Source organism: Chlorocebus sabaeus, chromosome 11 (assembly GCF_047675955.1).
Source record: "Chlorocebus sabaeus isolate Y175 chromosome 11, mChlSab1.0.hap1, whole genome shotgun sequence".
NCBI classification, from domain to species: domain Eukaryota; kingdom Metazoa; phylum Chordata; class Mammalia; order Primates; family Cercopithecidae; genus Chlorocebus; species Chlorocebus sabaeus.
In genome coordinates, this window is record NC_132914.1 from 90,182,617 (window position 1) to 90,196,668 (window position 14,052).

Here is a 14,052-nt window from a genome sequence, read left to right on the forward strand (position 1 = left end):
TCTTAAAACTGGGATTCAAATGAGTTTATTTGGAAAAACATAAAATTCTTTAAAAATCATTTCCATTAAATACTACACCAAATACAAGTTGATTACAGCCTAGATATTTCAATAATGTAGACTTTTATAAATAATACTTTTTAACTTTTAAATCCTCTATTTTCAAGCCACAAAACAGCCAATTGTTTATAAAGAATTTTCAAATGCTTTAGAATGAGATATTTTCTATATGCCTTCAAAAATGCCCAGGCAAAAAGAAGTCAATGTATTCATAAGGTATGCATTCAATAAAAGTAATAAACACAAGGACATACATACTTAATAACGTACACCAGATTATACATCTTCAGCCCCAACCAGGTATACTAGTCAAATAAACATTTATTTGAAATAAGTGTTAAAATACATATTCCTAAAATTGCCATTAATTTGAAGTAAATGTTTATTTGACATTTAAAAATAATTTTTTTCTTTTTTTGAGACAGAGTCTCACTCTATTGCCCAGGCTCGAGGTACAATGACATGATCTTGGCTCACTGCAACCTCCACCTCCCAGGTTCAAAGGATTCTCCCACCTCAGCCTCCCAAGTGGCTGGGATTACAGGCATGTGCCACCACACACTGGCTAATTTTTTGTATTTTTAGCAGAGACAGGGTTTCACCGTGTTGGTCAGGCTAGTCTTGTACTCCTGACCTCAGGTGATCCACCTGCCTGGGCCTCCCAGAGTGCTGGGATTACAGGTGTGAGCCATTGCACCCGGCCCTTAAAAATAAAGCTTCTTTAATTCCTTTGTATGTGTTTTGTTTCTGATGCCAATATTTAGGTTTGGTAAAAACGGCAGCATCTATAATAAAAATTGTTGTATTAAGTCCTATAATTCACTAACATACTTAACTGAGAATAAATAGAATTGAATTTTAATAAATTAATAAAACGTCATATATTCAGATTAAGGAAATGCTAAAAAACAAATGCAGTTATAAACAAATAAAATGAAGTAGACAGTAATTTTTTTCCATATGGAAATGGTATAACATAACTCAAAAGTATTAGCTATTACCCAATACAAATATTACAACACACAATATGGCAAAATAAAAAAACTAACAATAAGTATTAGGACAAGATTAATAGCACAAATTTACTTATAAGGCAATCATCAGACCACCTAAATTAGGAGAGAGCACGATAAAAAGGGAATAACACAGGCTTTGGACATGACCTGAGTTCCGACCCTAGCTTCTATGTTAGGTGTGACCTTGAACAATTTACTTAACCTCATTGCCTCTCAGATTCCTCATATGTAAAACATACTTAATAGTTAACTTACAGGGTTATTAGAAACAAATGAGACCACATTTTAAGTGTCTGACACAGTATCCAAAACCTACTGGTGCTCAAAAAAGTAAGAGTTTGTTTCTAATAATAATATTATTCTAACTCTTAAGTTACCACTTCCTAAAGTTACTCAAAATATTTTAACATAGCCAAGATCTCATTCATCACTACATATCTATTAATTAATTAAATAGGTAATAAGTATTATTCTTGTTTTATTAAAAACATAATGAAATATTAAATCACCTATTCAGTTACTCAGCACAAATAAATTCCTTTCTAAATTTATTTCCAAATACTTGAAAGGATAAACTTTTATGAAACTTTAAATGAAGACATGAAGAACTGATTTCTAAGCCATCTTCCTTCTTTCCTAGAAATATCTTTTCTAGAAAAAAAAACAAAAACAAAAAACAACTATTTCCTACAATTAGCCCTGTTTGTAGGAGGACCATGGAGGGAGACACTAAATTCTTTCACCTCCCTATCTTTCATAACTCTAGTCATAGAACAGGTGTGGTGACTCATACCTTTAATACCAACACTTTGGGAGACTAAGGCAGGAGGATCTGCTTGAGGCCAGGAGGTCAACATCAGCCTAAGCAACAGAGCAAGACTCCATCTCAACCAAAAATAATTTGTTAAATAAAGAAAAACAAAAAACTCTAATCATAGCTTTTGCATCTTAAATCACTTCTTCCCCTTAGATATAAAGGTATTTTAATCTACAATAATATAAATTCATAAAACACACTACAAATTCTTAAAAAGAATTTATTACAGTAACTCTTAAATATTACTTAGAAATGAATAATTCTTAGAGTAACTCTTAGATAAAATATTACTTAGAAATGTCTTCCCATTAGCAAGTTATATTATATTCTCACTTTTTTTTTTTTTTTTTTTTGAGACAGGGTCTGCCTCTATCACCCAGGCTGGAGTGCAGTGGTGTGATCATGGCTCACTGCAGCCTCAACCTTCTGGGCTCAAGCAATCCTCTCACCTCAGCTTCCCACCTAGCTGGGAGTACAGCTACGTGCCACCACGTCTGGCTAACTTTCTATAGAGACAGAGTTTCACCATGTTGCCCAGGCTGGTTAAACTCCTGGACTGAAGCAATCTGCCTGCCTCAGCCTGCCAAAGTCCTGGGATTATAGGGGTGAGCCACCATACTCAGTCTATATTTTGTTAAATGGCAAGTAAACATGTAAATTTATTTCCTTGTTAATACTCTATTTGTTTAACAAGTATAACTCCAAAACTTGCAGCTGGAATAAGTCAGAGAGGACTCAACTTTAAAATATGTATTCCTAAAACTGCCATTAATTTGGTTCTATTTTAGTCACCATGATACATTTATTTTAAAATTTCAAATAGCATTTAAGATATTTTTTAATCAAAAGAGAGTGTAATTTTTTTTTAATTTGAGAAATACCAGTAGGCAGACATATCTAATCAAAAATAGTTCTTACTGAAACAAAGAAATAAATGACTGGGTTCACCCAGCTTTAGGTATTTTTACACTAACATCTGAATAGAACTTTTCCTCATGCGACTTCTAATTCAGCCTCTCTTTGATTCCACATTTGTACTTACTGATTACTCATTGTCTTTTGCTGATTAGTAATACCTGTAGAACAAGACCTTTTAACTGGCTTCAGGAAGTTCATGAACCACCTGAAATTGTTTGAAAATTTTTGGAATTAAGTGTTACTGGGCTACAAGGTGTCAATTTTAAAAAATCTGCATCCAAATATCGTAAGTTAGAGAGTGAAGTGTTAGGCATCACAAGGCCTTACATGCCTATGTGTGTTATATCCACAAACTTTCACCATCCCTTTCCATAAGATAAAGAAGAAAGATTTTTAAAAATGAATTAGACATGGGTTATCTATAATACGTATACCCCAAAGCTTGATGACATGTTACTATTTATGAATAGAATGGCTTTTAAATCACCAGTTACAAAACTCTAAGAAAGAGATTCAAATTAAAATGTCACGGTTACAACTTTTTAAACTGAAAATAAGAAAATCAGAGGTCTACTTTACATAAGGGAGCTTAAAGACTACAAATAATAGTAGTCATAACAAAATGTCTCCTATAATAAAGTAAAAAGGACAAAGGCTAGGATTTTTAGGCAAATTTATTTATTATACATCTTAGAGTTTGTTATATGCTGACATAATTATACAAGGGATTTACAGGCCAAAGTCATGTCATGTAAGAAATAGTGGAAGAAACTGAGAATGTTTATCTTGGAAGAGAAAATACTCAGAGCAAATATGAGCAGTCTTCAAATACCTCATATGGAAAGAGGAACAATTTATTCTATGTAATTCCTAAGGACAAAACTAGAACCAGTGCATGTAAATTACAGGGAAACAAATGTCAGTTCAATAGAATAGACTTAGGAAGAAATATGCACACCCTACACCACCTAGCAAGGACTGTGGATCACTTATCAGGGTTGCCATAAAGGGAAGTCCTGATGGAATGTTAGACTAGCTCCTTTTAAGACTTCTTTCAAATTCATAATTCAAAGTCTATCAATTAGAAATAAGCTTATGGCCAGGCGCGGTGGCTCACGCCTGTAATCCCAACACTTTGGGAGGCCGAGACGGGCAGATCGTCTGAGGTCAGGAGTTCAAGTCCAGCCTGGCCAACATGGTGAAGCCCCATCTTTACTAAAAATACAAAAATTAGCCAGGTGTGGTGGCAGGCACCTGTAATCCCAGCTACTTGGGAGACTGAGGCAGGAGAATCGCTTGAGCCTAGGAGGTGGAGGTTGCAGTGAGCTGAGATCACCCCACTGCACTCCAGCTTGGGTGACAGAGTAAGACTTTGTCTCAAAAAACAAAAAAAGAAATAAGCTTACTACAAAATAAGCCTTTCTTAAATATTTTTTCTAAACAAAATTGGTAATATAATTGTAGAAAATGCTATCATTGTTCCTTTATTTCTACCAAACTAAGACAAACTCAATTACCATTTATCAACTAACCTTGAGTAAATTTAACCTTAAATATTATGTCAGCGATATATATCATTTATTAAACAAAATAACAATCTTTATGCAAATATTCCTCTCTCAATGTCTAGCTTTATAAAGCAAAACATACTGACTGTAAAACCACATTGACTATAAACAAATATTATTCAGATTAAAAATGAAAGAAAGACAAATACTTTGTAGGCCACTCAGAAAAATCTCAAATCCTGGCTTCACTCAATAGTATATACTAGACAAGCTAATATGAATCACATTTAAGTACCATGAACTTCATTACCTCTGAGCTAGCATATTGTGACTGTAATTTTTTGCATTCGTCTTTGAGTTTTTCAGATTCTCGCTCACGTTCCAAGGTCATATTATCCATTAGTGTTTGAACTTGCACCAGTTCCTTCTTTAGCACAGCAACATCTTCTATGCCAGGTCTCTGAAGCTGTGAAGCAGCACATTTTAATTAAAAATTAAAGTGAAAAACTAAAATAATATACATTTTTAGAATAATTTCACTACAATCAAAAGGGAAACAATCTTCAATATCAATTTTTAGATTCCAAACACTGAACACTGATATCTTCTCCCACAATAAGTCACTTCTTCCCATCCTACCTTGCATTTAATAGTATTACTACTCAAGGTGCAGTCTAGTAAATTCACAATTATCTGTACTACTTTGTTTTCCTTTCCTTCACAAACTACATCTATTGGTCATAACACTGACTTGAAAATGCCACATTCCTTCTTCTCCTATCCCAGGAATAAAAATGAAAGAGTAGATGTAAGCATAGATGCTGCAGGTTGGATGTAGTTAATTTATATATTTATTGAGAGCTAAATAAAGGAAAGAAAGTCAAGGACAGATACAAGATTATTAAGTCTTGGGAGAGTATTAGAGAAGTATGGTTCCAATAACAGAAATACAGTAATAAGGAAACATGATTACTTTGATTTTATACCTGTTGAATTTGAAATTAAAGCTAGAAATTCAACACAAAGTACCCTAAAAGCAGATGAATCTGTAAAACTAACATGCAAGAGAAGACCAGGATCAGAGATGCAGATATGTAAACTACTAAAATTACAGATGATATTTAGATAGAAACAATAAAAATGTTAAGGTAGCAAGTTATGTATCATAACATTCCATTTTTATTTTTTAAATCATATACAGAATATATATGCAGGTGGTAGAATATAGGGAATTCCTTATTTCCTCCATTTCACTCAAATTATATTTTTAAACATTTTCCTTCAGGGTATGTATTTTATTTTTAATTTAGAAAGGTATAAGAGTACATCTCAATAAATAATTCCTAAATTACCAGTTCCGTCTTCAGATCTTGAATTACAGTTGCCTCTTTGTTTAATTCTTCTGTCAGATGTGTCACTTTTTGTTCAGCAGCTTCTCGGAGACTCCTTTCTTCATCATACTTTGACTTTATATCTAATTAAAGATAGTTATATAAATATTAGTTTTATGACATTAAGGGAAGCGCAGTTTTATAAGTTCCCGTATATTACTCTGCATATCTGTATATCACTCTAATTCAAATTGTCATTCCTTAGATAACCATAAATATATAATACAGTAAATTTATACTTTTAATTACATAAAATGAACTTTAATTAACTGTTTCTGTCTACATAAATTTCACTCAACATTAATAATTAGCATTTTAATGTATACTTAATCACATTTTACCTAAAAGCACATGTTAAAAATATATATGTGATAGTATAACCAAGTATTACATTTATACTATATTATTTAATTCACTTCTTTAAAATGTTCCTTTTAATCTTTAAGCATGTCATAGAAAAAAATGTATCTTCTCTAAATTTCAAGATGAATCTACAGAGAAACACCAGTCCTTTGACGGAGGGCAGCTAGAGAACAAACAAAATAATTTACATAGCAACTCTGAAATCATTAAATTCCATTAATCACCATTGTAAGTCTATCACAGATGCTTTAACACACTAAAATACTATATTTATTGCTGGGGTATATAATGGCAAAAAGGTAATGAGACTGATTTAATGGCTAAAAAATTCTAATACAATTTACCTGCAATTTCAGTAGCAAGTTGGGCTGCTTTCTGTTCAAATAAGTCTTTCATTTGCTTAATATTAAAATTTTCTGTTTGGGCTTCTTCTAATTGCTGTTCCAAAGACTGTAGTTCTACAAAAAAATGTCATGGTTATTCAAATACCATGTTAATTACATATGCTAAATTGTTATTACTTATTATATTCATTACAGTTGTAAAGATGATCAACTTAAGTTTATTATCCAATTACAAGTAGAGTGTTTTGACATTTCAAGAAATTAAGTATATCTGCTTCATTTAAGGTACAAATCATAACTTAAAAACACAATACAAATGAAAGGAATATTTAGAATCACTGCCAAATAATCTATAAATATTTGATTAAAAGTTATTTTAACATTTCACAGTTCTTTTCCTATATCCATCAACTGAGCCAAAAGGAATACATTCCTTTTTTTTTTTTTTTTTTTTTTTTTTTAAAGATGGGGGTCTCGCTATGTTGCTGAGGCTGATCTCTAACTCCTGGGTTCAAGCCATCCTCCCCTATCAGTCTCCCAAAGTGTTGGGATTACAGGCATGAGCCATCAAGCCTGGCTCAAAAACGAAAACATTCTGCTCCTCTGATAAAATTAGTTATAAAGCAGGATGAATTAGAAACGGTTAAGATCAAGGCCTTAAAATTTTTAATTCATTAAAGTATGCAATCAACTACTAATACTTCATCATAAAGAAACTATCTTATTCTTAACATAGACTTAAAATTTCATTAAACAATCATATTAATGTAATATTCCAGAAGTTTATTCCTTACTTCAAAATATAATGAACTAAGAAAACTAAAGTTTTAGTTAACTGATTAAAGTATGAAGTTCACATGTAACTCTCTAAACCTAGAATAAGACCATTATCTTCACTGTTTTAGAGTCAGAAAGCATAACCGTGAAACAAAATTCATTTAGCAGGCATCAAAGAAAAAGAAAGGAAAATAAGAAGAAAAAGAAAACTGAAAAAACATCTGCTTTAAGTAAAGTTACCTGCTGATGAATCAGTCACCAACCCATCAGGTTTAGCCTCCTCAATTAAAACAAAAGACATAAATAAATGAATTAAAAGGAAAAGATAAGACTGTTAAAATTGTCAATTTTAAAAAATCTCAAAAGTCACATTCTTTCAGGTAAGTAGTAAGATTTGGGTGAAAATCTAAATTTGGTAGTTTCCATTCTTCCAGATCTGTAAGAGACCAGCAGGCAGACTAGCATAATGATCTAACTTCAGTTTATTAGTTCTAACATAGATTTTTTTTGTATGTTAATATATATGAAGTTATTGTGGTCATCTTAAATTCCATGAACTCAGTAATAAATAAATAGCGCAATTATTGTAATTATAAATATAGATTCTAAAACAAATACTTAAGTCAACTGGCAACATTCAATCATGTTAGCATGTAGCTCTGAAATAATTTCAAACCCTAACATAGTTTGCTACATGGATGTTATATATTTTGCTGTAATAAGAACTTGGAGTGTTATCCCCCTCCACTCAAGCATGTGATATTTGTTAGACCCCATATGTGAGAACTTGGCATGAACTTCTCCTCTCTTCAGTAGTATTACATCAGACCTTATCATACCCCAGATCTGAGCTACTGACCTCAACTACTGGACTTCAAAATGCATATTAACCAAAGAGTCTGAAAGACACTTTGAAAGCTTAGGTCATGGCAGGCTGCACTTTATCAGTTGCTTTCTTTCAGATTGGCAGCTCATGCTGCAACAGGACCACATCCTGTTGGCCTTTGAGCCTTGAGTCTCGCCAGCCAACACCTACATCTCCTCTAGCAGGAGGAGATCCCCATTGTCCAGTATCTCCACTGTTTTGGATGCCATCTCTCCAGAGAGACTGCTCATATAAAAAGGTACACCTCAATCCTTTTAGACTTTATTTTTCACAAAAACCTGCTTCCATCCTGATAGATGACTAGACTTTAATAATTTTGGAGCTTATTCACTATATGGTTAGTATACCTCATCAACTGGTATTCCCCACAAGATTTGTTCATGTTACTTCTCCCCCTTTTAAGCACTGTGAACCTAAGAAAATTTCTCTTTGGCAATAAACCATGCAATTTGTGAAATCATACTTCAAATCGTGCTTCTTATTACAATCAAACACAACACCTATAATAGTTGAACATTTGTATTAGTTAAAACATGCTATCAAAACTATCACTACTAAAAAAATTGACTTTATAAGCATAAATTTTTAATTCAGGACAAGTCAACTTTAAAAGAAGCAGAAATAACAGATTCCATAAGGCTTAATTTGTCACAGGCATTAGGAACAAAATAATATACTACTTTGGCATTATTTTTGTATTTTAAAGAATTATACACATCTGAAAGAGTTTAATAAGGTATTTCCTAGTATATCTCACTTTTTGTTTCTCTTTACATTGAACTAAGACATACTGATTGCAAAGAATCATAAGTATTTAAAATATATTTCCCCCCAAAGGTAAATTTCCTGCCAAGGTAACTTACACCTTGCACCGTGGAGAAGTTATTTAAGTGTATTAAATGTGAAATAGTCATCTCAAATGTAGTAAACAATTACCACTCCGTTTTCAGATACAGAAAAGAATACAGCCCATATTCGATTAATTATTAATGGCATCTATACAAAACATGAGTAAATGAGCTGTAAGTATTTTAGATTACTAAAAACTTCTTTAATGTTAACAGAATCACCAATTAGAGAAGCTGAATAGAAATAAGATTGATTATCTTGTCATTTACTTATTTGTTTTTGTCTTTTTCAGTCCAACTGCCAATTCTTGGTGCAAAGGCTTTGAAAAGCAAAAAAGGTTCTCTGAAAGTCACAATATGACAAGATAATATGCAAAGGGATTATTAATTACTTCACAAAATATTAGAATTATTGCTGAAGGGTAACTACTTTTATTCTTACAAATGATGACTGTGGATTTGGTAAAATTTCAATAATCTTTGATTCTTCCTATAATTTCAGAATAAAATCAATATAATTTCAGCATAAAAATAATAACTAAGGCATTTACTTAGAAAATACATTAAACTACACAGAAACTAAGACATCAAAAAAATCCTATTCAGAGAGAACCACTTTTGATACTGCAGTGATTTTTCTTCTGTTTTTTTTCCATGTATTATTTTTATGTAAAGTCATACAGAATATGCGTGTGTGTGCATGTATGTACAAATACATATTTTTTCTTTTTTTTTTTTTTTTTTTTTGAGACGGAGTCTTGCTCTGTAGCCCGGGCTGGAGTGCAGTGGCCGGATCTCAGCTCACTGCAAGCTCCGCCTCCCGAGTTCACGCCATTCTCCTGCCTCAGCCTCCTGAGTAGCTGGGACTACAGGCGCCCGCCACCTCGCCCGGCTAGTTTTTTGTATTTTTTAGTAGAGACGGGGTTTCACCGTGTTAGCCAGGATGGTCTCGATCTCCTGACCTCGTGATCCGCCCGTCTCGGCCTCCCAAAGTGCTGGGATTACAGGCTTGAGCCACCGCGCCCGGCCTATTTTTTCATTTTTAAAAAACTTAACATTGTTAATAGAACAGGTTTCCCAGTTTTTAATCTTCACTAACATAATAAATAGTATTACTAGCTATAAGTAGCTAGTAATATTTTTTTCCCTACCAACAGACACTTTAGTCATTATCAATTTTTCAGAAACTTAAATGCTTTGAAGACTCACTACTGTTTGAATCTTTTTTTATTCTTATTTTTTTTGGGGGCCATTTAGATATATTACAAAAAATTAGAATAATATAGCCTGGTTTTAAAAAAAACAACATATAGGTACCTGATTCTTTTTTTTATCTTTTTTTTTTTCTGAGACAGAGTCTTGCTCTGTTGCCCAGGTTAGAGTGCAGTGGTGAGTTCATAGCTCACCACGGCCCTGAAATCCAGAGGTCAAGCATTTCTCCCATCTCAGCCTCTCAAGTAGCTGGGACCACAGGCACATGGCACCACACTCAGCTAATTTTAAAATTTTTTGTAGAGACAAGGGTCTCCCTGTATTGCCCAGGCTGGTCTTGAACTCCTGGCTCAAGCAACCCTCTTGCCTCAGCCTCCCAAAGTGCTGGGATTACAGGCATAGGGCCATCTAGTAACTGATTTTTAATGGAACACCTTTAAAAAAATTACATCTTCACTCTTCATATATTTGTTTGCATTTATCAGAATTACAAAGAATATACACTGTAGGCCATTAGGAAGTTATTTATATCAGGCCGCCATCTGCTTGCAAAAAGGTATTTAGTTTTCAACAATAAAAATAAACAACTAATAAACATGCTTTAAGTATTTAAAAGCAATTACTTGCTGCTGCAGCCCTTGATATTTTTCTAATTCCTTCTTTAATTCTTCCGAGTACCATTTTTCTTCCTAATAAAAAAGATTTTTAATTAGTAAATTTAAAAAGAGATATTACCTGAAACACTGAAAATAAAAAGGTATAATAATTTTTATTCTTACCTTAAGTGAAGCCTGTAGGTCTTGGACCTCTTGTCTGAGCAGTGTTACATCATCTCTAAATAAAAATGGGGGGAAGGAATTAATAGTTAACGTCCTTTAATTTAAAAACTTGCCTTAAGAAATCATGGCTAGTAATTGTATATTAGTATTACAGGTTTTTCAATTCCAAAAAAAAAAAAAACTACGGAAGATTTTATATATAATGGCATATATATAAAGCCCTTGGAAAAACAATTTTATTTGTAAAGCTCATTGTTTATAAATGGAAAAACATTTTCTCATGGAAATAACCATATAACTGACGGTTAAGTGCCCGAGCCAAGAGGCAAAATGTCTCCCATTAATTTACTAACAATAAGCATCAATGGCTTCCTATTGTAATTAGCATAAAATCTAAACTCATTAACATGGACTATAAAATCTGCATAATCTAGTCATTGCCTTATCACCCTCGCCTTCATTCATTTAGCTCTATCAACATTGGCTTCTTTTTTTCACACTGAGAAAAAGCCCTGGTTCACTCCACACCACCCTTGGTTACACCCTGATTCTATGCTCTGAGTAGAATGCCATCCGCAGCTTGCACATTTCGCAGCCACCGTCTTGCTGCTGCTCCTTTTCAACGCCACTTCCACTCACCGCCACCAACACCAACATGAACAGGAGCTCAGCAGCTTCCACTAGGCGTTCATTGAGGAGGGCATGTTCCTCTTCACCTCAGAGTCAGTGGGGGAAGGCCACCCAGATAAGATCTGTGACCAGATCAGTGATGCTGTCCTTGATGCCCACCTTCAACAAAATCCTGATGCCAAAGTAGCTTGTGAAACTGCTGCTAAAACTGGAATGATCCTTCTTGCTGGGGAAATTACATCCAGAGCTGCTGCTGACTACCAGAAAATGGTTCGTGAAACTATTAAACACATTGGATGTGATGATTCTTCCAAAGGGTTTGACTACAAGACTTGTAATGTGCTGGTAGCCTTGGAGCAACAGTCACCAGATATTTCTCAAAGTGTTCATCTTGACAGAAATGAAGAAGACATTGGTGCTGGACACCAGGGCTTGATGTTTGGCTATGCCACTAATGAAACTGAGGAGTGTATGTATGCCTTTAACCATTGTCTTGGCATACAAGCTTAAAGCCGAACTGGCAGAACTATGCCATAATGGCACTTTGCCTTGGTTATGCCCTGATTCTAAAACTCAAGTTACTGTGCAGTACATGCACGATTGAGGTGCTATGCTTCCCATCAGAGTCCACACAATTGTTATAACTGTTCCGCATGATGAAGAGGTTTGTCTTGATGAGATGAGAGATGCCCTAAAGGAGAAAGTCATCAAAGCCATTGTGCCTGCAAAATACCTTGATAAGGATACAATCTACCACCTACAGCCAAGTGGCAGACTTGTTATTGATGGGGCTCTGGGTGACACTGGTTTGTACAACTGGACTGAAAACCATTGTGGACACTTACGGAGGTTGGGGTGTTCACGGAGGAGGTGTCTTTTCATGAAAGGATTTTATACTAAGGTCAACCGTTCAGTTGCTTATGCTGCTCATTCAGTGGCAAAATCCCTTGTAACAGGAGGTCTGTGCAGAAGGATTCTTGTTCGGGTCTATTACTCTATTGGAGTTTCTCATCCATTATCTATCTCCGTTTTCCATTATGGTACCTCTCAGAAGAGTGAGAGAGAGCTACTAGAGATTGTAAAGAAGAATTTCAGTCTCCACCCTAGGGTCATTGTCAGGGATCTGGATCTGAAGAAGCCAGAGGACTGCAGCCTATGGTCACTTTGGTAGGGATAGCTTCCCATGGGAAGTGCCCAAAAAGCTTAAATATTGAAAGTGTTAGCCTTTTTCCCCCATACTTGTTGGCGTAGGCAACAGAGAAGGCTTTGAGCTCTGAGGGAAAGGGCCCTCCTTCCTAAATTTTCCTGTCCTGCTTCAGTGCCTGATCAGTTGTAGTCACTAGTCAATGACATGAATTTTAGCATTTGTGGGTAAGTTGGGCTCGCTATTCTGTCCCTAGGTGTTTTGTTCATCGATAATGAATTTCATGAGCATAGGTGATCCATGAAACTGCCTAGAAAAAACACTGTAGTAAATAATCTTAGGTGTTTTGTTGGGCTTGCTATTCTGTCCCTAGGTGTTTTGTTTACCATTGTAATGAATTTAGTGAGCACAGGTGATCCATGTAACTGCCTAGAAACAACACTGTAGTAAATAATGCTTTGAAATTGAACATTTGTGCCCTATGACCCAATGCTCCAAAGTCCTAATTGCATTGACTTTCCCACCAATGGTGAAAATGTCCTTGTAATGTGCACATAAAGTACCTGTAGTTGCACTTATAGCCTCTGTCTGGCAATGCCACAGTCCTGTCAGCATGAATTTGTAATGTCTTGAGCTCTATTATGAATGTGAAGTCTTCCCCTTATCCTCCCTGGAACTTGATCCATTTCTAATTATGAGCTCTTTGTCAGGGAGTGTTCTCTATTTGATCAATCTTGCATGTAATGCAAGTTCCCAGTTGGAGCTCTAGCCTGACATCAAAAAAAGGCAGTTACCATTAAACCATCTCCCCGGTGCTTATGCTCTTAATTGCCACCTCTTTAACAGTACCAAATCAAAATCTCTCCACTTTCAGCTGTATTTTGGAGGACGTACATAGTAAGGTTTAATTTAGTAAACCAATCCTATGCATGGTTTCAGCACTAGCCAAACCTCACCAACTCCTAGCTCTAGAAAAACAGGCACTTGGCACCTTTATGATACCATACAGGGAAGTCACAGGGCAGTCCCTGAGGGTCTGTAGGTTGCACACTTTGGTACCAGATAACTTGTTTTTTCTTTATAAGAAAGTCTGAGTACTCCACACTGCACGATAACTCCTCCCAGGGTTTTAATTTTGTTTTATTTTCAAAACCAGGTCTAATGAGTTTTCTGAACAGCTGATGTAGCTACAGAGAAGTCAGCTTCCTTCAGAGAGCAGTGTTTTTGGCGGGGAGGAGGAAATCCCTTCATACTTGAACATTTTCTAATTGCTTATTTATTGTATTCTGGGGTATGGCATAAGTACACAGAAGGCATCACCTCAGATGGCAGCTTTCAAAATTCTTTTTTTCTCTCAAT

The 14,052-nt window shown here is 34.7% G+C and overlaps 1 protein-coding gene and 1 pseudogene across 1 annotated transcript in view; one reads left to right on the plus strand and one right to left on the minus strand.

Annotated features, from left to right (window-relative positions):
* EEA1 (early endosome antigen 1) overlaps window positions 1–14,052 on the minus strand; it is a 155,436-nt gene that overhangs the window by 79,510 nt on the left and 61,874 nt on the right. Inside the window, exons 4-9 of the mRNA XM_008004236.3 lie at window positions 10,920–10,974; window positions 10,764–10,829; window positions 7,435–7,474; window positions 6,418–6,531; window positions 5,672–5,793; window positions 4,630–4,785 (exon numbers count right to left, since the gene is read on the minus strand). Coding sequence (XP_008002427.1) covers window positions 4,630–4,785; window positions 5,672–5,793; window positions 6,418–6,531; window positions 7,435–7,474; window positions 10,764–10,829; window positions 10,920–10,974 — 553 coding nt within the window. The remainder of the gene's footprint in view (window positions 1–4,629; window positions 4,786–5,671; window positions 5,794–6,417; window positions 6,532–7,434; window positions 7,475–10,763; window positions 10,830–10,919; window positions 10,975–14,052) is intronic.
* On the plus strand, window positions 11,589–12,766 carry LOC119623850 (S-adenosylmethionine synthase pseudogene; annotated as a pseudogene).